General features: G+C 40.5%; 1 protein-coding gene across 2 annotated transcripts in view; it reads left to right on the forward strand.

Moving 5' to 3' along the window:
- LIN9 (lin-9 DREAM MuvB core complex component) overlaps positions 1–20940 on the forward strand; it is a 68243-nt gene that overhangs the window by 39045 nt on the left and 8258 nt on the right. For both annotated transcript variants that reach the window (XM_047705373.1, XM_047705374.1), the window contains 4 exons: positions 3306–3439; positions 6326–6445; positions 6725–6826; positions 11506–11586. In XM_047705373.1, coding sequence (XP_047561329.1) covers positions 3306–3439; positions 6326–6445; positions 6725–6826; positions 11506–11586 — 437 coding nt within the window. The remainder of the gene's footprint in view (positions 1–3305; positions 3440–6325; positions 6446–6724; positions 6827–11505; positions 11587–20940) is intronic.

Raw genomic sequence — 20940 nt, forward strand, 5'->3', positions numbered from 1 at the left:
CATTTCTGTCAATTTCTACCTAATACCCATTTTATCCTGATTAAGAGTCATGCTTTTTTATTTCATTACATGTCTAATAATTTTTGGTAGAAAACTTGACATTTTAGGGACACCTGGGTGGTCCAGTTGGTGAAGCAGCTGCCTTTGGCTCACCTCATGATCCCAGGGTCCTGGGATCGAGCCCCACATCAGGTTCCCTGCTCAGTGGAGAGCCTGCTTCTCCCTCTTCCTCTGCCTGATGCTCTGCCTACTTGTGCTCTCTCTCTCTATCCCTCTGTCAAATAAATAAAATCTTTATTTTTTTTAAAGATTTATTTATTTATTTGACAGATCACAAGTAGGCAGAGAGGCAGGCAGAGAGAGAGAGGAAAGGAAGCAGGCTCCCCGCTGAGCAGAGAGCCCGATAAAAATTAAATCTTTAAAAAGAAAAAAAATTTTGACATTTTAGATAATGATCATAGTAACTCTGCCTTCTAATTTTTTGATAGTTGTATTTGCTTTCATAACTTGTGCAACTGCTGATGTTCTCTGGTCAGGTTTTTTTATTCTTATATTTTTAAGCTTGGCTTCCTAGGAGTTGCACCTGTGTCCACAGAACTTAGTGACCAACCAGTGACTTGGGCAGAGGTTGTGCTCAAGCATCTTAATAAGAAAGGCCTCAGATCCATCCATGTATGCGTTGGGATACAAAGTTGCTGTCAGTTTTCAAGTGAACCTTAGCTTTTACTTTTTACTGGGCTTGCTTACATCTTCTCTACCCATTCACATAGTTTTCCAGTGAGCTAGGGATTTACGGAGAGCTTTTGGCCTTTTATGGCTCTTTAGTTTCTAGGATCTCCCTGTTCTGTCATTCACTTCAGCCAGGACTATACCTTGGGCTTACAGAACTGGGGGCCTCTCTTACTCTCTCCTGATCGAGTTTACCACTTTTAACTGGCAGGGTTACAGGTATTACCCATTGGTCCGCATTGAGTTTGCCCCCCTCTGGCAGTCACAGCCATTCACTAGTAAAATGATTCCTACCAACCAAGGGAGTGGTGATGGTGAGGATGTGAAAAGCTACAGGCAGAAAGGCCACTGACTTTCCCCTGTCCTTACCTGAAGCTTTAGCAACTTTTTAACAGTAAACATTTCTTTTTTTTTTTTTTTTCCTTTCAAGATTTATTTGTTTCTTTGAGAGACAGTATGAGGGGAGGGGCAGAGGGAGAGGGAGAGAAGCAGACTCTGTGCTGAGCATGGAGCCTGACACAGCAGGGCTTGATCCCATAACCCCGAGACCATGACCTGAGCCAAATTCAAGAGTTGGATACCCAACCAACTGAGCCACCCAGACGCCCTAACAGTAAATGTTACGTAATTGGGTGTTTTTCTTTTTCACTTTATTTTTTCAGTGTTCCAAAATTCATTGTTAATGCACCACCCCCAGTACTCCATGCAATACGTGCCCTCCATAATACCCACCACCAGGCTCACCCAACCCCCAACCCCCTCCCCTCCAAAACCCCCAGTTTCCATAATTGTTTTTTGCATTTGGTCCATTTCCAGAACCCTGCAGTGGTTGTCTTCGACAATCTCAGCCAAGGTGCAGTACACCACCTCTGTTAGTATGAGGACAGTGGGAGCACTCCTGAAATTCAAGGTCCCAGATGCCAACCTTGCAGGCAGGCCTTTCTGAGGATCCCAGTCTGAGGCCTGGTCATCATCCTGGTCTTTTTCGGTAGTTGAACTGTTCCTAGTGTTTCACTTGAGTATAATAATCAAAGTTCTTCTGTTGACTTTTTTTTTCTTCAATTTCAGGTTTAAAGCAACGATTTATAAGTATTTTCCCCTTATGTACCTATGTGGCTTTAAATCTTTAAAAATAAAATTTCCCGGGGCGCCTGGGTGGCTCAGTGGGTTAAGCCGCTGCCTTCGGCTCGGGTCATGATCTCAGGGTCCTGGGATAGAGCCCCGCGTCGGGCTCTCTGCTCAGCAGGGAGCCTGCTTCCTCCCCTCTCTCTGCCTGCCTCTCTGCCTACTTGTGATTTCTCTCTGTCAGATAAATAAATAAAATCTTTAAAATAAAATAAAATAAAATAAAATTTCCCCTGGTAGATATATGATCTCATTCATACATCAAATTAGCGATCATTTTTTTTTAAAGATTTTATTTATTTATTTGACAGAGAGAGATCACAAGTAGACAAAGAGGCAGGCAGAGAGGGAGAGAGGAAAGCATGCTCCCCGCTGAGCAAAGAGCCCGACGCGGGACTCAATCCCAGGACCCTGAGATCATGACCTGAGCCGAAGGCAGCAGCTTAACCCAGAGCCACCCAGGCACCCATGATCATCATTTTTAAAAATTTGTTTTTATTTATTTAAGATTTTATTTATTTATTTGAGAGAGAGTGAGCACGGGAGAAAGCATGAATGGGGGACAGGCCAGAGGGAGAGGGAGGAACAGATTACCAGCTGGGCAGGGAGTTTGACATGGGGCTTGACCCCAAGACCCTGGGATCATGACCTAAGCTGAAGGCAGACACTTAACTGACTGAGCCACCCAGGCACCCCGATCATCATTTTTTTTTTTAAGATTTTATTTATTTATTTGACAGCACAAGCAGAGGGAGCGGCAGGCAGAGGGAAAGGGACAAGCAGATTCCCCTCTGAGCAGGGAGCCCAACTTGGGACTCTATCCCAGGACCCTGGGGTCATGACCTGAGCCAAAGGCAGATTCTTTTTTTTTCTTTTTTTTGAGATTTTTGTTTATTTGAGAGAGAGAGACAGAGTGAGAGAGAGCATGAGAGGGGAGTTCAGAGGGAGAAGCAGACTCACCATGGAGCTGGGAGCCCGATGTGGGACTCAATCGCAGGACTCTGGGACCATGATCTGAGCCGAAGGCAGTTACTTAACCAACTGAGTCACCCAGGCACCCTGTGATCATCATTTGTAGTTGTAGTTTGAAAATTTTGGTTGTTTCTCTAAACCTAAAATGAAGTACATGTGTTTTTTGAAATTAGAATAAACAATAATACTATACTTTCTACATTTTTTTTAAAGATTTTATTTATTTGTCTGAGTGAGAGACAGCATGAGCAAGGAGAAGGTTAGAGGGAGACCCAGACTCCCCATGGAGCTGGGAGCCTGATGCGGGATTCGATCCTGAAACTCCGGGATCATAACCTGAGCTGAAGGCAGTCGCTTAACCAGCTGAGCCACCCAGGCGCCCTCTTTCTACATTTTAAATTACATGCTTGGAGCAGTCTTATATTTGACAATTTGTTGTGTCTTCCAAATATCTTAATGCCTTTTGGTTCTTTTCCCAGCTCGATTACGTGGTGTTCACGATGGTCTCTTCACTGGACAAATAGATGCTGTGGATACTTTTAATGCTACTTACAGAGTAACTTTTGATAGGGCAGGGCTTGGAACCCATACCATCCCTGACTATGAAGTTCTTGTAAGTATTTCATAACACGCTTGTGTCTTCTGCCTATTAAATATGTTATTTGGGATGCCTGTCTGGCTCAGTTGGTAGAGCACATGACTCTTGATCTTGGGCTTGTGAGTTTGAGCCCCCCACTGGGTGTGGAGATTACTTAAAAAAAAATTTGGGGGGGGGGGGTGCCTGGGTGGCTCAGTGGGTTAAGCCACTGCCTTCAGCTCAGGTCATGATCCCAGGGTCCTGGGATCGAGTCCCGAATCGGGCTCTCTGCTCAGCAGGGAGCCTGCTTCCCTTCCTCTCTCTCTGCCTGCCTCTCTGCCTACTTGTGATCTCTGTCTGTCAAATAAATAAATAAAATCTTAAAAAAAAAAAAATTTTTTTTTTTAAAAGATTTTATTTATTTGAGAGAGAGGGAGCACAAGCATGAGGAGCAATAGGCGGAGGGAGAGGCAGGGTCCCCACTGAACAGGAAGCCTGATGCAGGGCTTGATCCCAAGACCCTGGGATCATGACCTGAGCTGAAGGCAGACACTTAACTGACTGCAAACAAGCCAGATGCCTCAAAAATGTAAAAAAATCATCAAGCTGTGTTATATAGAATTTTCTACGGACTGTATTTTGTGATAGATTCAAGACTTCGGGTCATGGAGGAAGATTCTTAGGCGTTCACAGGCCTGCCTACTAAGCCCCTGGACCAGAACTCTACTCAAGTCTTCAACATTGTCTAGAAGTGAACATCCCTCCGCTGTACCGTACCCACACAGCATTTTAGTGTGACAGAGCCGATCCCTCCTCCCCCAATAACCTTGGAGAATAAGCTGCATGACACTTTTATTCCAGCTTTGTTGTTAAAGTTTGGTCGTCTCACAGAATGATTTTAAAAGTATGAAGTAACATCTTGTACATTAGGATTTGTTCTGTTTCATCCTCAGAATTATATAGGGTGGCTTTTAATTACCCTCACTTTTTTCATGATGAAACTTAAGGCATAGTACATTAAGTAATTTATTCAAGACTCTAGAGCTGGTAGAGACAGGCTGAGACCAGAATCCGAATCTTTTGAATTCTTGAATCAGTCCTTTAAACTACTAGGCCATTATTTCCCAATCACGTTTGATTTAGCAAAGTCATAAGAGTTACGTACCTTTCTAATGAGTCAAAATAACTTTAAGAACCAAACAACTCTGCAGTGTAATAAAGTTTTTTAAAAGTTGAATAATTAATTTTTTTTTTTAAAGATTTTAAAGTAATCTCTACACCCAATGTAGGGGTTGAACTTAGAACCCTAGATCAAGAGTTGCAAACTGTACTTACTGAGCTGGCCAAGAGCTTTAATAACAAACTTTTTATTTTTTAAAGATTTTATTTATTTATTTGACAGAGCACAAGCAGGGGGGAGCAGCAGAGAGAGAAGGAGAAGCAGGCTGCTGAGCAAGAAGCCTGATATGGGGCTCAATCCGAGAACCCTGGGATTATGAACTGAGCCAAAGGCAGATGCTTAACTGACTGAGCCACCCCGGTGCCCCAGTAATGAACTTTTTATATTAGAATTGTCACTAAGAATTATGGAAATAAAATTGTTCACTTGTGGGGCGCCTGGGTGGCTCAGTGGGTTAAAGCTGCTGCCTTCGGCTCAGGTCATGATCCCAGGGTCCTGGGATCGAACCCCGCATCGGGCTCTCTGCTCAGCGGGGAGCCTGCTTCCCTTCCTCTCTCTCTCTGCCTGCCTCTCTGCCTACTTGTGATCTCTGTCTGTCAAATAAATAAATAAAATCTTAAAAAAAAAAAAATTGTTCACTTGTCACCTCCCTTTTTAAATTTCTTTGTTATAAACTTGATTTTTAAAAATCAAGTTATGGGACGCCTGGGTGGCTCAGTTGGTTAAGCAGCTGCCTTCGGCTCAGGTCATGATCCCAGAGTCCTGGGATCGAGTCCCACATCGGGCTCCTTGCTCAGCAGGGAGCCTGCTTCTCCCTCTGCCTCTGCCTGCCACTCTGTATGCCTGTGCTCGCTCTCTCTTCCTCTCTCTCTCTGATAAATAAATAAAATCTTTTAAAAATAAATAAATAAATAAATAAAAATCAAGTTATACCTTACAATTGAAAATCAAAATTTCTTGGGACACCTGGGTCGCTCAGGTCATGATCCCAGGGTCCCAGGATCGAGCCCCACATCAGGCTCCCTGCTCAGCAGGGAGTCTGCTTCTCCCTCTGCCACCACTCCCCCTGCTTGTCCTCTCTCTCTACCAAATAAATATGTAAAATACTTTTGAAAAATCATGATTTCTTTATCTTCTTAGTGCAAATATAGAAGAATCTTCTTTTTCTGATGCATACTTTTTAAAAATTAAGACTTTATTGTGAGGCTTTCCTCAAACATACTTTTTAGAGAGGAGAAATAGGAGAGAAAGAAAATTTGGACTACATCTGTAGAGCAAAGTATACCAACCCTAAGTATTTTTCCTTAAAGCATGCAATCTTTCAACCACCCCTTTCAAAAAGGGAAAATTGCTTTTCCAGTTCATTAATGTACTTTGCTTTATGAGATCACCCAAGTATTTCTCCCCGGCCGGTAAGAGTGGACTGGGAGTACACTAGGTAATACTGAGCCAGCCTTCAGCACACAGGAAGCACCAGTGGTCAGTTTCATATTTGTTTAATATTTCATTTCCTAACTGTTTTGATCCGGTGGTCTTTTTCTTTTCTTAATTCTTCTGTTCTGTGAGTTTAGCCTTTTGATAGCAAAGTAGTATTTTCATTCTCTGACTTATGTTTTAGGCCTTTGACCTTTGTAAGATCGTAGATTCTGTGGTGAATATCTCCAGGGGCAATGTCATGTTTATAAAGCTGAAATGGTCGGTAAAGTTCTTCAAGACCTGTGCACTTTTCTCTTTTCTCAAAGAGTAACGAGCCTCACGAGACGATGCCGATCGCTGCCTTTGGACAGAAACAGCGGCCTTCCCGGTTCTTTCCGACCCCACCCCGGTTACATTATACTCCTCCTCTCCACTCACCCATTACGGTAAATAATATGTTTTAAATGTCATCAGTAATTTAAATGATTATTATGAGTGTGAGTTACGTTTTTTATGAAATACACATCTATCACAGCAACGTCAGGAGGTAACTACATTATTTTAAGTTGTCAGTTATTATATAAGTAAATAATTGCTTCAACTCTGGAAATATTTGTAAGATTTTTAATGTAATATTAATTATAATTCGATTTATTTTTTAATTAAAAATAAAATGCTTTCTTTTGAACAGTCAGTGGTTAAATGATTCCCTTTTGTTCCCATAGGATAATGATCCTTTACTAGGACAGTCGCCTTGGAGAAGTAAGATTTCTGGCTCTGACACTGAAACGTTAGGTGGTTTTCCAGTGGAATTCCTTATCCAAGTGGTAAGAATTGCTCTGAGTATCTTGGCTTGTTTACGAAAAAAACTGAACAGCTTTTATGTTAATTAAAATAGAAAATCTTTCTATGACCAAATATTTTTACTTTCTTTTTTTTTTTTTTTTTTTAAACCATTGTGTTGGTTTTAAGAACACTGTTATTTCCAAGCAGCATCTTTTTCTGCCCATGGGTCCAGTCCCTATGCTTTAATAAATCCACACACAAAAAAAATTGTTCTTTCCAGCAAAGCTTGAAAATAAAAGTCAGGGCACCTACCTGCGTGGCTCGGTTGAATGTCTGACTCTTGATTTCAGCTCAGGTCATGATCTCAGGATTCTGAGAACAAGCCCTGCATCAGGCTCTACACTCAGTGAGGAGTCTGCTGGAGATTCTCTTTCCCTCTGCCCTTCCCATTTGCTCATGCTCTCTCTTTCTCTCTATTTAATTAATTAAATAACTAACTAATAATAATACTAACAATAAAAATAAAGTAACCTTAAGGAAGTAAAAGTTGTAACACTCAAAAAAGACTTAGAGGCTTTTTTGTTGAGCTCTTCTTGGGTTTGGTTCTTATTTTGCTGTGTTAAGGACTCTAACATTATAGCATATGCTCTGTCAAACCTGAGTGGTTGGCTGTTAATAACTTGTGTAAGTATAAAGGCCTTTATTAGGGACCTCAGTGCATCCTGCAGTTATCAGTCAACTGAGCAGTTACAATGTGTTGGCTGGCTGACTAGTGGTAGACACTGAGAAATATAAGCATCACCTGAAACAAGTGTAGAATGATTATGTAGAACAATATTCCTGAATAGACTGGAACAGAATGAGAATATAATGACCTGTTCACTTTGAAAATTAGATTAAATCAGTCATTTACTTTGAATCATAGTCTAATGATGTTTGATTTCTTTTCCTTTTTTTTTTTTTAAAGATTTTATTTATTTATTTATTAGAGAGATAGAGAGATCACAAGTAGGCAGAATGGCAGGAAGAGGGAGAGGGGGAACCAGGTTCCCTGCTGGGCAGGGAACCTGATTCGGGGCTCGATCCCAGGACCCTGAGATCCTGACCTGAGCCAAAGGCAGACCCTTAACCAACTAAGCCACCCAGGCGCCCTTCTTTTCTTTTTCTGAGAAGAAAAACTACATTTGCTTGGGGTAGAGCATAAATATAAAGATTGGTAACATAATCCATTAAAATATTCAGTGTTAAACCACTTGCCATTGATGTTGTCTTAAGGAAACATGTTATGATTTAATTGCATATGTATAGCATTTTGTATTCCTTGATCATATGTTGTTGGTTATCCTTGCAGTGCTTTCTTTTGCCTTTTGGCTTCCAAAGGTAGATAAGATATTTTTGTATGAAAAGTTGAAGGGTGGGGTGGGTGGGTGGCTCAGTGGGTTAAGTCTCTGCCTTTGGCTCAGGTCATGATCTCAGGGTGGTGGGATCCAGCTGGCATCAGGCTCTCTGCTCAGCAAGGAGCCTACTTCCCCATCTCTCTCTGCAGGCTGCTCTGCCTATTTGTGATCTCTGTCTGTTAAGTAAGTGAATAAATTCTTAAAAAAAAAAAGTTGAAATTATGAACAGAGCCAAGCCTTGTCCTCTTCACAAAGAGGACACCTGTTTTTTAAAGAAATTCTTTCTTTTAAGTAGTAGATGTAGAAACAAAGCTCATATGACCTATTTGGTTGTGCGTCTATGTGCACGCACCTGTGAGAGTGAGGGAGAGAGAAGAGAGGGAGCGAGAGAGAAATTCCAGCAGAGGGAGCTGGAAGCTGAGCACTACTGCAGTACTTCGGAAGTACTGGTGTTTTTCTTGATGCTAAAATACTTGGGTTCAGTGCTTAATTTTAACATCAAAAACTAGGTATGAAGAAGCCTAGTTAAAACACTACTTTATGGGGCGCCTGGGTGGCTCAGTGGGTTAAAGCCTCTGCCTTTGGCTCGGGTCATGATCCCAGGGTCCTGGGATCGAGCCCCGCATTGGGCTCTCCGCTTGGCAGAGAGCCTGCTTCCTCCTCTCTCTCTCTGCCGGCCTCTCTGCCTACTTGTAATCTCTGTCTGTCAAATAAATAAATTAATTAATTTTTAAAAAACAAAACAAAAAAACACTATTTAAAAATAAAAAACAAAAAACCCCACTACTTTATTATTTTAAGCTCTCTAAGAGATAAAAATAAAAGTTCTTTTATGTACCTGTCTTTTATAATATGTAAGGTTTTATGACACTCCAGTTGCTCTTGTTAATATTAAGCTTTGAAGTAGATGTGTCTGCGTGTGTGTGTGTGTGTGTGATTTATTTTTTTTTAAGTAGGCTCTGTGCCCAACATGGGACTGAAACTCACAACCCTGAGATTAAGAGTCGCACCCTGTACTGACTGGGCCAGCCAGGCACTCCTGAAGTAGATATTTTTATCTGCTGTTCCTAATACTTTTTTCTTTTCATCATCTTCTTCTTCTTCTTCTTTTTTTTAAGGTTTTATTTATTTATTTACAGAGAGAGACACAGGGAGAGAGGGAGCACAAGCAGGGGAGTGGGAGAGGGAGAAGCAGTCTTCCCGCCAAGCAGGGAGCCTGATACGGGGCTCAATCCCAGGACCCCGGGATCTCGGCCGGAGCTGAAGGCAGACACTTAATGACTGAGCCACCCAGGCACCCCCTGATATTTTTTTCTTATGACAAAAGAAGTATTAAACATTTTTTGCAAGTTCCGGGGTGCCTGGGTGGCTCAGTCAGTTAAGTGTCTGACTCTAGATTTCCGCTCAGGTCCTGATCTCAGGGTCTTGAGATGGAGCCCTGTGTCTGGCTCTGCGCTCAGCTGGGAGCCTGCTTAAGATCTCCCTCTACCCTCTCCCACCCACCATGCCACTAACTCTCAAAAAAAAAAAAAAAAAAAAAAAGCAAGTTTCATAATTCATAGTTTACAGTGAATTTTCTTTTTGAAGAAACTTTTAGTTTCCTGGGGCTAGGGATTTTGAGGAATCTAAAGAGACTTGATCACTTCTTCAAGAGGACTCAGTTTTGAAAAGAAGGAAAAGGAAACCATGATTTTCTATCAAAAACAAGCAACACAACATTGAAGTAGAAACAATAAAGGAACAGTTGCCTTCATCCCACCTTTTACTGCTTCCATCTCTAAAGAATCACACATATTTCTGTAAAAATCCAACAACCTGGCAGAGAAGGGAGACCTGTCCCCAGCTCTGGGCCTGCCGAGCTTTAACTACAGTTCCATAACAAGTATGGGGCATATCTTTCTTTCTTTTTTTTTTTTTTTTTAGATTTTTATTTATTTGTTTGTTTGACCGAGATCACAAGCAGGCAGAGAGGCAGACAGAGAGGTGGGAGGGAAGCAGGCTCCCTGCTGAGCAGAGAGTCCGATGCCAGGCTTGATCCCAGGACCCTGTGATCATGATTTGAGCCGAAGGCAGAGGCTTCAACCCACTGAGCCACCCAGGCGTGGGGCATATCTTTCTAACTAGGCCCTCTGCCTATCTCAACTGAGGCCAATTTTTAGTTTTTTTTATTATTGAAAATTGAAGCACATAAAAGCAGACAATTGTTTGCTGTTCCTCTGTGTACCCATCATGGAGCTAGAACCGGTCTCAGCAACCCCTGGCCAGTCCTGTTTCATCTATACATCCACCTACTTGCTCCCTTGTGTATTATTTGGAAGCAAAGACAGACATTGTATCATTTATATGTAAATATTTTGTTATGTATCTCTAAGAGATAAGGGCTTTTCTTTCTTTCTTTTTTTTTTTTTTTTTAACATAATTAAGGGACACCTGGCTGGCTCAGTCAGGGGAGCATTCAACTAGATCTTAGGTTGTGAATTTAAGCTCCACATTGGGTGTAGAGATTACTTTAAAAAAAGGAAAAGAAGGGGTGCCTGGATGGCTCAGTGGGTTGAAGCCTCTGCCTTTGGCTCAGGTCATGATCTCAGGGTCCTGGGATTGAGCCCCGCATCGGCTCTCTGTTCAGTGGGGAGCCTGCTTCCTCCTCTCTCTCTGCCTGCTTGTGATCTTTCTCTCTCTCTCTCTCTCTGTCAAATAAATAAATAAATAAATCTTGAAAAAAGAAACATAACTACAATACCGTCATTACATCTAATAAGTTAACAGGGGAGGGGGCGCCTGGGTGACTCAGTCATTCAGCATCTGCCTTCAGCTCAGGTCATGATCCCAGGATCCTGGAATCGCCCCACATCAGGCTCCCTGCTCGGCAAGGAAGCCTGCTTTCCCTCTCCCACTCCCCCTGCTCCTATTCCTGCTCTTGCTGTCTGTCTGTCTCTCTCTCTCTCTCTCTTGCTGTCAAATAACATAAATAAAATCTTCAAAATTAGAAAAAAAGTATCTGTATGAACTCACAAATATTAACATATTTGTGCTTTGGTCCATCACAGTTGTTCTTACTGGTCCATAAATGGTCCCATGTGGGCCAGTGAAAGCTTGTTCATATTGACTCCTTAGTCCTTTTGACGTGTTCTGCTTATAGTGGATTTTAAGAAAATCTTTTTTGGCTAGCCAGTCAGATTTTTATTTTCAAAAATGTCTGTGCTATATTTATTTATATTGAAACACTAAAATCTGCTAAAATATCTTATTGGAAGATTGGTAATTTGATGGTTGTTATACTTAAATGCCTCTATTCCAAAACATCTCTTTTTCTTTGTCTATAGACCAAATTGTCAAAAATTCTCATGATTAAAAAGGAACATATCAAAAAATTAAGGGAAATGAACACAGAAGCAGAAAAATTGGTAAGAATATTTCTCTTTTTTCCTTATTTGTCTACTTTTAAAATGGTGGGGACTTCTATATCTAAGGAATTAAAAATACTTTTTTGAGGAAAACCTTGAGACAAATGAGATAAATGTTATTTTAAAATCCTCGTTTGCTATCTTTATGTCTTGTTATACTGAACACATGCTAAGTAAATTAGCAGTGCAATGCAGTTCATTACCCCAGACCTCATTATGCCACTGACTGTCCGGCGGGATAGGATTAATGGGTGGGCTGGGTTTTTGACAGTTTGCATGAATGTAGAATCCTTAGCACTGGTGCCTTGTCTAAGGGAGTCATGTTAACAGAGGTTATTAAAAGTGATTCAGAATAAATAAATCAAGAAATATATAAGTTGGCATATTTGGGTTATCTTGATAGTGCTTTATATCCTATTCTATTAATCTAGTCAGTCCAAAAATATGAGGGTCAATTTTAGTCATAGGAGAAAATTATCAGAGTTTTCTTTTTTTTTTTTTTTTTTAAGATTTTATTTATTTATTTGACAGAGAGAGATCACAAGTAAGCAGAGAGGCAGAGAGGCGGGGTGGTGGGGGAAGCAGGCTCCCCGCTGAGCAGAGAGCCCGATGTGGGGCTCGATCCCAGGACCCTGAGACCATGACCTGAGCCAAAGGCAGCGGCTTAGTCCACTCAGCCACCCAGGCGTACCACAGAGTTTTCTTTTTTTTAATATAGAAAATTCACTAAGAAAATTCACCCAGGGGGTGCCTGGGTGGCTCAGTGGGTTAAACCTTTGCCTTAGGCTCAGGTCGTGATCTCAGGGTCCTGGGATCCAGCCCCACATCCAGGCTCCCTGCTCAGCGGGGAGTCTGATTTCCCCTCTCTCTCTGCCTGCCTCTCTGCCTCCTTGTGATCTCTCTCTCTGTCAAATAAATAAAAATTTTTTTAAAATATGTTTTAAAAAAATTTTGTTTGAATTGTACTGAAAGTCATAACTTGCTTATGGACTTATAGGATGGCAAATATTCATCCCAAGTACCGTCTCCAAGTGATTGCAAATGGCCACATGGAGATTTGGAGTCACTAAACCCAGGCAAGCACTGTAACTCATTACCAACATCCGCCTTGAGCGCAGGACCGGGGAGTCATAGAATCAGTCATCTCTAGTGTGTGTGGGCCAACAGGTAGATAAGGGATGCCTAGCTGAAAGAGGAATAGTCTTCTTCTTCTTTTTTTTTTTTTTTTTAAAGATTTTTATTTATTTATTTGACAGAGAGAGATCACAAGTAGACGGAGAGGCAGGCAGAGAGAGAGAGAGAGGGAAGCAGGCTCCCTGCTGAGCAGAGAGCCCGATGCGGGACTCGATCCCAGGACCCTGAGATCATGACCTGAGCCGAAGGCAGCGGCTTAACCCACTGAGCCACCCAGGCGCCCCAGGAACAGTATTCTTTAAGGATGATGGAATTTTATCTGAACTTGACTTTAAATTTTCTAATTTAAACCTCCATTTTATGGACTTGGAAACTGAAGACCAAAGATGTCAAGGAATTTTAGTCTGAGATTATCCTGCTGTTTAGTAGTACAGATACCAAAACAGGCTTCTTGGGGTGCCTGAGTGGCTCAGTTGGTTAAGTGTCTGACTCTTGACCTCAGAGTTGTGAGTTCAAGCCCCGCATTGGTCTCCAAGCTGGGCATAGAGCCTGCTTAAAAAACAAACAAAACAGGCTTCTTGGTCCCAGCTCAATTCATTTAGGCACAATCTGAAAACAGTATTGACAGATCCACAGGCTATCAAAGGTAGCAAAGAGTTAGCCATAATGTATTGCCATTATATACCCCAAAACATAAAAATGTATATATTTGCTTCTTTCCTATTGGACTCAATTCCTTTCTTGAGTTCCATCAGTTCTACTTCTACCGTTTTCTCTATGCCTTCTCATTACTCCCTAGCTACATCTCTTCTGATCATTTTATCATCTCTTTCATCTTTATGCATAATCTAATTATGTCACTTTCATATCACTAGCTAGGACTTTTCCCTGTGTCTGGGTTCCACACCTTAAAGTACTGGGCTTGCCTTAGCCTGGTTAGTATTACCTAATTTGAATAGAGGCCTCATTTGATGTTGGCTTGGCTCTTGATGTTGGAGAACTTTATAGAAGTCTAGATAACTTGATATGTTTTATTACTTGTTTGTTTTATTTATGATTAAAAATAACTCCCATTATAAAAATTTAAATATTGTAAGACTGATGACAACAGTAGTTCTTTATAGTGCCTTCCCCATAGATTAATATTATTTAGCTAAGCATATGCTATAAATGTTTGTATGTTAAGCATATGGACTTCTTCTATGCATGTACGTCCTATGTGGTTTTGAAAATTATTTTCTAAAAAAACTGAATTCTGTCATTATATTAATTCAGCCTTTAAAATTTCTATATTATACCATAATTTAGTTTATTATTAGGTATTTGGGTTATTTCCATTATTTATTTTTCTAAAATAGTGCTAAAGGGGCACCTGGGTGGCTCAGTTGGTTAAGTGTCTGCCGTTGGCTTAGGTCATGATCCTAGGGTTCTGGGATGGAGCCCCACGTTGGGCTCACTGCTCAGCAGGGAGCCTGCTTCTCCCTCTCCCTTTGCCACTCCCCCTGCTTATGTTCACTAGCTCTCATTCTCTCTTTCAAATAAATAAGTGGAGTCTTTATTAATAAATGAAATAAAATAGTGCTAAGGTGAGGCACCTGACTAGCTTGATCTTGGGTCATGAGTTTGAGCCCCACACTGGGTATAGAGATTACTTAAATAAGTAAATATTAAAAATAAAAAGGTGTTGGGGGCACCTGGGTGGCTCAGTGGGTTAAGCCGCTGCCTTCGGCTCAGGTCATGATCTCAGGGTCCTGGGATCGAGTCCCACATCGGGCTCTCTGCTCAGCAAGAAGCCTGCTTCCCTCTCTCTCTCTCTCTGCCTGCCTCTCCGTCTACTTGTGATCTCTCTCTGTCAAATAAATAAAAATAAAAAATCTTTAAAAAAAAAAAAATAAATAAAAAGGTGCTATAGCAAATATCCTCATCTGTGTAGTTTTGTGCATTTGTCTGTGTCTATCTGTAAGATAGATTCTTAAAAAGTAGAATAATGGTTGGATCAAAGTATATGAACATTTTAAAGATTTAATGAAACTTCCGGTTTAAGGTGGTAGGCTGAAAACATGTTTTCCTCCTATCCCCTACAATTTCACATAAAATAAGATGTATAAAAAGAAATAAATAGAATAAATGAAAGCAGACTGTTTTACAATGTATTCAGGATTTTAAAAATTTTCCATGTTGGGTGAAACACAGCTGAGATGGAACATGGCTGAGAGTCTACATGTTGGAACCCTAAAGAGGCTCCCGGCCCACATATGATGGAGGAATGCAGAAGTGAGGTACACTACTTAAAAGGAATTGATTCAGTGTCAGTTTCCTCATTCCCCGTTTTCATCCTAGTGACAGAACTGGGTAAATGTGACATTTACCCAAGTTAAAAAGAAGGAAACAGACGCTCCTCTAAAGAATTTGAATATGGAATTTGGGGGAAATTTGAGGCTTCTGCTTTTAGTAATGGTAGACTAGGTAATTTGGGTCAACCTTTCTAATCCACGTAGTTGAAAACAACTTTTTCCTCTGGAATAAAATATAAAAATAACCTGCTTGTAGACACTAAAGCATTAACTAGGTCTTAAAGAATTATAGGGATAGAATCTGGGAAAAGAAGTAAACTCAGAAGGGGGAACCTGGCATTTAGCATTGCTTTTTTCTTCAGGGGTTTTCCACACTTCTAGAAAAGGTAACTGAGAAATTGAGTGGCATTCCTGAAAGGTATACGGGGGAGAGAGGACAAAAATTAAGAGTCCAGAGACCATCAAGGGTTAGGGGAAGCTGGCAAACCTTCCATGCTCTGAGTTGGAACGCCAAGGAAACGTTGGCCCAGCTTCAAATTATCTCATCTCCAAAGTGGAACTGATGTGATTATAGAATCTGAGACCCACCAGAAGTAAGTATTCCTCTTAGTGGAATATAACATTACACTAAGCCTCAAATTATTTCTAAACTTCTTACTATACAGTGTCTGGAAACTCATTTTTAAATCTCAGACACAAGAGGAGACAAGATAACCCTAATAAAACCAAAAGAAAGTATAGACAGTCGGCAGATTCTAGATAATGGAATTTTTTAGACATAGATTTTAAGTGCTTAATTTGTTTAAAGAAATGAGACAAAATTGAGAATTTTATTTTATTTTATTTTTTAAAGATTTTATTTATTTATTTGACAGATAGAGATCACAAGTAGGCAGAGAGGCAGGCAGAGAGAGAGAGGAGGAGGCAGGTTCCCTGCTGAGCAGAGAGCCTGATGTGGGGCTTGATCCCAGGACACTGGGACCATGACCTGAGCCGAAGGCAGAGGCTTTAACCCACTGAGCCACCCAGGTGCCCCCAAAATTGAGAATTTTAGAAGAGAATTGGAAATAACAAAAAGGACCAAATGCAAGTTCTAGAAGTAAACTATAGCAATCAAAATTAACTCAGTTGGGAGGTATAACCACAGCAGATTAGGAACAGTTGAAGAGAGAGCTAGTAATTGAAAATAGATCAGAAAATATACAGAATGAAACATAGAGGGAAAATGGATGGAAAATACAGAAGAGAAGAGAAACGAGGGACATAATGAGAGGTCCAGCATGTCTAATGGAGTAAGAGAAGAAGAAAAGAGATAATGGGACAGAAGGAATATTTAAAGGGATAGTGACTGAGAACATTCCAAAACTGTCAAAAAATAATAGACCACAGATTTAAGAAGCCCTGTGACCCTCAATGGGATAAATAAAAAGATAAGAACTCTAAGGCATAGTAATAGTAAAACTGCTAAAAACTAAACAGAAAGTAAAAAAATAATTTAAAGTATCCAGAGCCAGGAGCACCTGGTTGGCTCAATCAGTAGAGCATGTGATTATTTTTTTTTTTTTAACCTTTTAAGATTTTATTTATTTATTTGTCAGAGAGAGAGCAGGAGCATGTCTACCAGGTAGAACAGGTAGAGCAGTCAGAGGGAGAAGCAGTCTCCCGCTGAGCAAGGAATCTGATGTGGGACTTGGTCCCAGGACCCTAGGATCATGACCCTGAGCTGAAGGCAGGCACTTAAATGATTGAGCCCCCAGATGTCCGATTCTTGATCACGGGGTCATGTGTTTGAGATCCACATTGGATGTAGAGATTACTTAAATAAATAAATTACAATAAATAAATAAAGTACCCAGAGCCAGATGTGTACTGGGCAGGAATTTGTTTGACATCTGACTTCTCCACAGAGAGAACAGAAAATGGAATAACATCTTCATAGGGCTGAAACAAAATTATTACCAACCTAGATTTCTGTATTCAATTTCAAGGTAAAGTAATATAAGGATTATTTGAAGATAACTTTATAGAGATTTTTCAAGAATACCTATACTTAAAGGAAATAAAGTTTTTGTTCAAGCAAAAGAAAAAACTTGAGGGGTGCCTGGGGGATCAGTCAGTTGAGTGTCTGCCTTGGGCTCAGGTCATGATCCCAGGGTTCTGGGATTAAATCCCAAGTCAGGCTTCCTGCTCAGCGGGGAGTCTGTTTCTCCCTCCCCCCACACCTCCCCCAGCTCATGCTCTCTCTCTCTCATTTTCTCTCAAATAAATAAGGAAGAAAAAACTTGAAGTTTTGGAAGGAGTGAAGAGAAAAAGGATAACTGTGGGTTAATCTAAGTGATACTATATAAAATCATACTTCATGACATTTAAAATATAAAGAATTAAAAATACAATCCAGGGGCCCCTGGGTGGCTCAGTGGGTTAAGCCTCTGCCTTCGGCTCAGGTCATGATCTCAGGGTCCTGGGATCGAGCCCCGCATCAGGCTCTCTGCTTGGCGGTGAGCCTGCTTCCCCCCTCTCTGCCTGCCTCTCTGCCTACTTGTGATCTCTCTGTCTACTTGTGATCTCTCTCTCTGTCAAGTGAATAAATAAAATCTTTAAAAAAATTAAAAAAAAAATACAATCCAGGGGCGCCTGGGTGGCTCAGTGGGTTGAACCTCTGCCTTCAGCTCAGGTCATGATCCCAGGGTCCTAGGATCAAGCCCTACATTGGGCTCTCTGCTCAGTAGGGAGCCTGCTTCCTCCTCTCTCTCTGCCTGCTGCTCTGCCTACTTGTGATCTCTCTCTCTCTCTGTCAAATAAATAAATAAAATTTTAAAAAATTATTAAAAGAAAAAAAAAATACAATCCAGGGGCACCTGAGTGTCTCAGTGGGTTAAGCCTCTGCCTTTGGCTCAGGTCATGATCTTAGTAGGGTCCTGGGATTGAGCCCCACATTGGGCTCTCTGCTCAGCAGGGAACCTACTTTCCCCCCTCTCTCTGCCTGCCTCTCTACCTACTTGTGATCTGTGTCTGTCAAATAAATAAATAAACTCTTTGAAAAAAAATACAGTCCAACAATTGCCTATTGTGGGTGGTGTACATATAGACATGATAAATCAAGGATGTATATTTTAATTTCTGAGGCACCTGTTAAAATAATAGTAAAAGATACATAACTATCAAACTAATTAGGGTGAGGTGGGTAGGAAAATGGAACAATAAAAATATTCAATCAAGGGGCGCCTGGGTGGCTCAGTGGGTTAAGCCGCTGCCTTCGGCTCAGGTCATGATCTCGGAGTCCTGGGATCGAGCCCCACATCGGGCTTTCTGCTCAGCAGGGAGCCTGCTTCCTCCTCTCTCTCTGCCTGCCTCTCTGCCTGCTTGTGATCTCTCTCTGTCAAATAAATAAATAAAAAATCTTTAAAAAAAAAATAATCAATCAATCTTTAAAAAGACAAAGGCAAGAAAAAAAAATAATAATACCAAACAGGGACAAATAGAACGGAAATAGTAAGGTGGTCAATTTAAATCTAAACATATCAGTAATAATATTAAATATAAGTGGACTAAATCTTCTGAATAAAAGGCAAAGATTGCCAAACTGAATGAAAAGCAAAAGCCCAACTCTATGATGCATGCAAGAGATACATTTAATATGAAAGGATCCTGAAAATAAAAAAATTTTAAATGTATGAAAAGGCATGTAGTGCCAAGTATTAAAGTAGCAGTAGAAGGTCTGATAGCTGTAGTAGTACCTGACAGTAAAATTCAGGGCAACAGATATTATTGGATATAAAGAAGTGTGCTTCTTAATGATGAAAGGTATCATTTCAAAATAATTTCAGAGTTATTTGTACATAATAATGGCTTCCAAATTCATAAAGCAAAAATTGGCAAAATTCAAAGGAAATAGACATTTCCACTATATAGATAAAACAACCAGTCAAAAAAATCTAATAAGGAGGGACTCCTGGCTGACTCTTAATCTTGAGGTCATGAGTTTAAGCCCCATTTTGGGCATAGAGCTTCCTTTAAAAAAAAAAAAAATCAAATAGATTTAATAAAAAATGTTTTAAAAGTCAATGTTACTTTAAAAAATCTGATAAGGGGCGCCTGGGTGGCTCAGTGGGTTAAAGCCTCTGCCTTCGGCTCAGGTCATGATCCCAGGGTCCTGGGATCGAGCCCCACATCGGGCTCTCTGCTCAGCGGGGAGCCTGCTTCCTCCTCTCTCTCTGCCTGCCTCTCTGCCTACTTGTGATCTCCATCTGTCAAATAAATAAATTAAAAAAAAATCTTTAAAAAATTTTAAAAAAATAAATAAAAAAAATAAAAAATCTGATAAGGATATAGATTTCAAAAACACAGTTAACAAACTTGATCCCATTGACATACCTACCACATGCAGGATACATATTATTTTCAAGCTCACATAGATTATTTATAAAATTTAATTGTATGCTGTCCCTAAATAAAATTTCAATAAATGTCAGAATGATTAGACTTCTCCAGAATATGTTCTCTGATCACAATATGAATAAGCTTAGAAGTTGATAAGAAAAAGGATTAGGGGCAACTGGGTGGCTCAGTTACTTGGTTGAGTGGCTAACTTTGATTTTGGCTCAGGTCATGGTCTCAGGGTTATGAGATCCAGCCCTGCCTTGGACTCAGAGCCTGCTAGAGATTCCCTCTCTCTCTTTCCCTCTATCCCCCGCTCACATGTGCTTTCTCACTCTCTAAATAAATAATAGATAGGTAGATAGATAGATTAAAGACTCTTGAAGATAGTCATTTATTAATTTAAAAAGATTTAAGTGTATGTGGTGCCTAGGTGGCTCAGTGGGTTGAGCCTCTGCCTTCTGCTCAGGTCTTGTTATCAGGGTTCTGGGATCAAGCCCCACATCGGGCTCTCTGCTCAGCTTCCCCTCTCTGTCTACTTGTGATCTCTGTCTGTCAAACAAATAAAATCTTCAAAAAAAATTGTTTTAAGTGTCATTTATCTGTGTCTGTGTCATGACACATATGTCTGTGTCAAATAAGTAAATAAAATCTTTAAAAGAAAAAAAAAAAAAAAGTGTCCAGGAGTAGACACTTGATCTATGACAAAAGTGGTTCTGCAGAGTAATGCGGAAAGAAAGGTTTTTGAAATGGCACTGAGTCAATGGATAACAGTATGGTGGGTGTGGGATCCTGACCCCCTACCTCACTGAAAAATTACTGGTTTTATATATTTTTATTTTCTTTTAAAGCTTTTATTTATTTAACAGAGAGAGAGAGAGAGAGATCACAAGTAGGCAGAGGCAGGCAGTGAGAGAGGGGGGAAGCAGGCTTCCCACTGAGCAGGGAGCCTGATGCGGGGCTCGGTCCCAGGACCTTGAGATAATGACCTGAGCTGAAGGCAGACGCCCAACCATCTGAGCCACCTAGGCACCCCTATTTTTTTTTAAGAGTTAATATTTCTAAGTAATGTCTCCACCCAACATGAGGTTCAAACTCATAACCTTGAGGTCAAGAGTTGCATGCTTTACCAACGGAGAGCCAGGTGCCCCCCCCCCGCCCCGGAATGATTAGTATTTTAGATCTAAATGTGAAAGGCAAAATATAAAGCTTCTAAAAAATAATGTAGGAGAATTTAAGACCTTGGGGGTAAAAAAAAAAAAACCTTGGGGTAAGAACTCTTTAAGTGAGATAAATGGAGTATAGAACACAGTAACCATAAAGGAAAAGATTAATACGTTGAACTAAATTAAAATTATAAACCTCTGTTCATCAAAAGATACAACTACGAGAAAATAAAAGGCAAACCACAGAATGGAAAGAAATGCTTAAAGCACATGTAATTGACCAAAAGCTTGCCTTCAGAATATATAAAGAACTCTTAAGTCAGTAAGAAAAAGATAGGCAGGGGTGCCTGGGTGGCTCAGTCAGTTGGGCATCTGCCTTTGAC

This window comes from Lutra lutra, chromosome 15 (genome assembly GCF_902655055.1).
Source record: "Lutra lutra chromosome 15, mLutLut1.2, whole genome shotgun sequence".
Taxonomy (NCBI): Eukaryota; Metazoa; Chordata; class Mammalia; order Carnivora; family Mustelidae; genus Lutra; species Lutra lutra.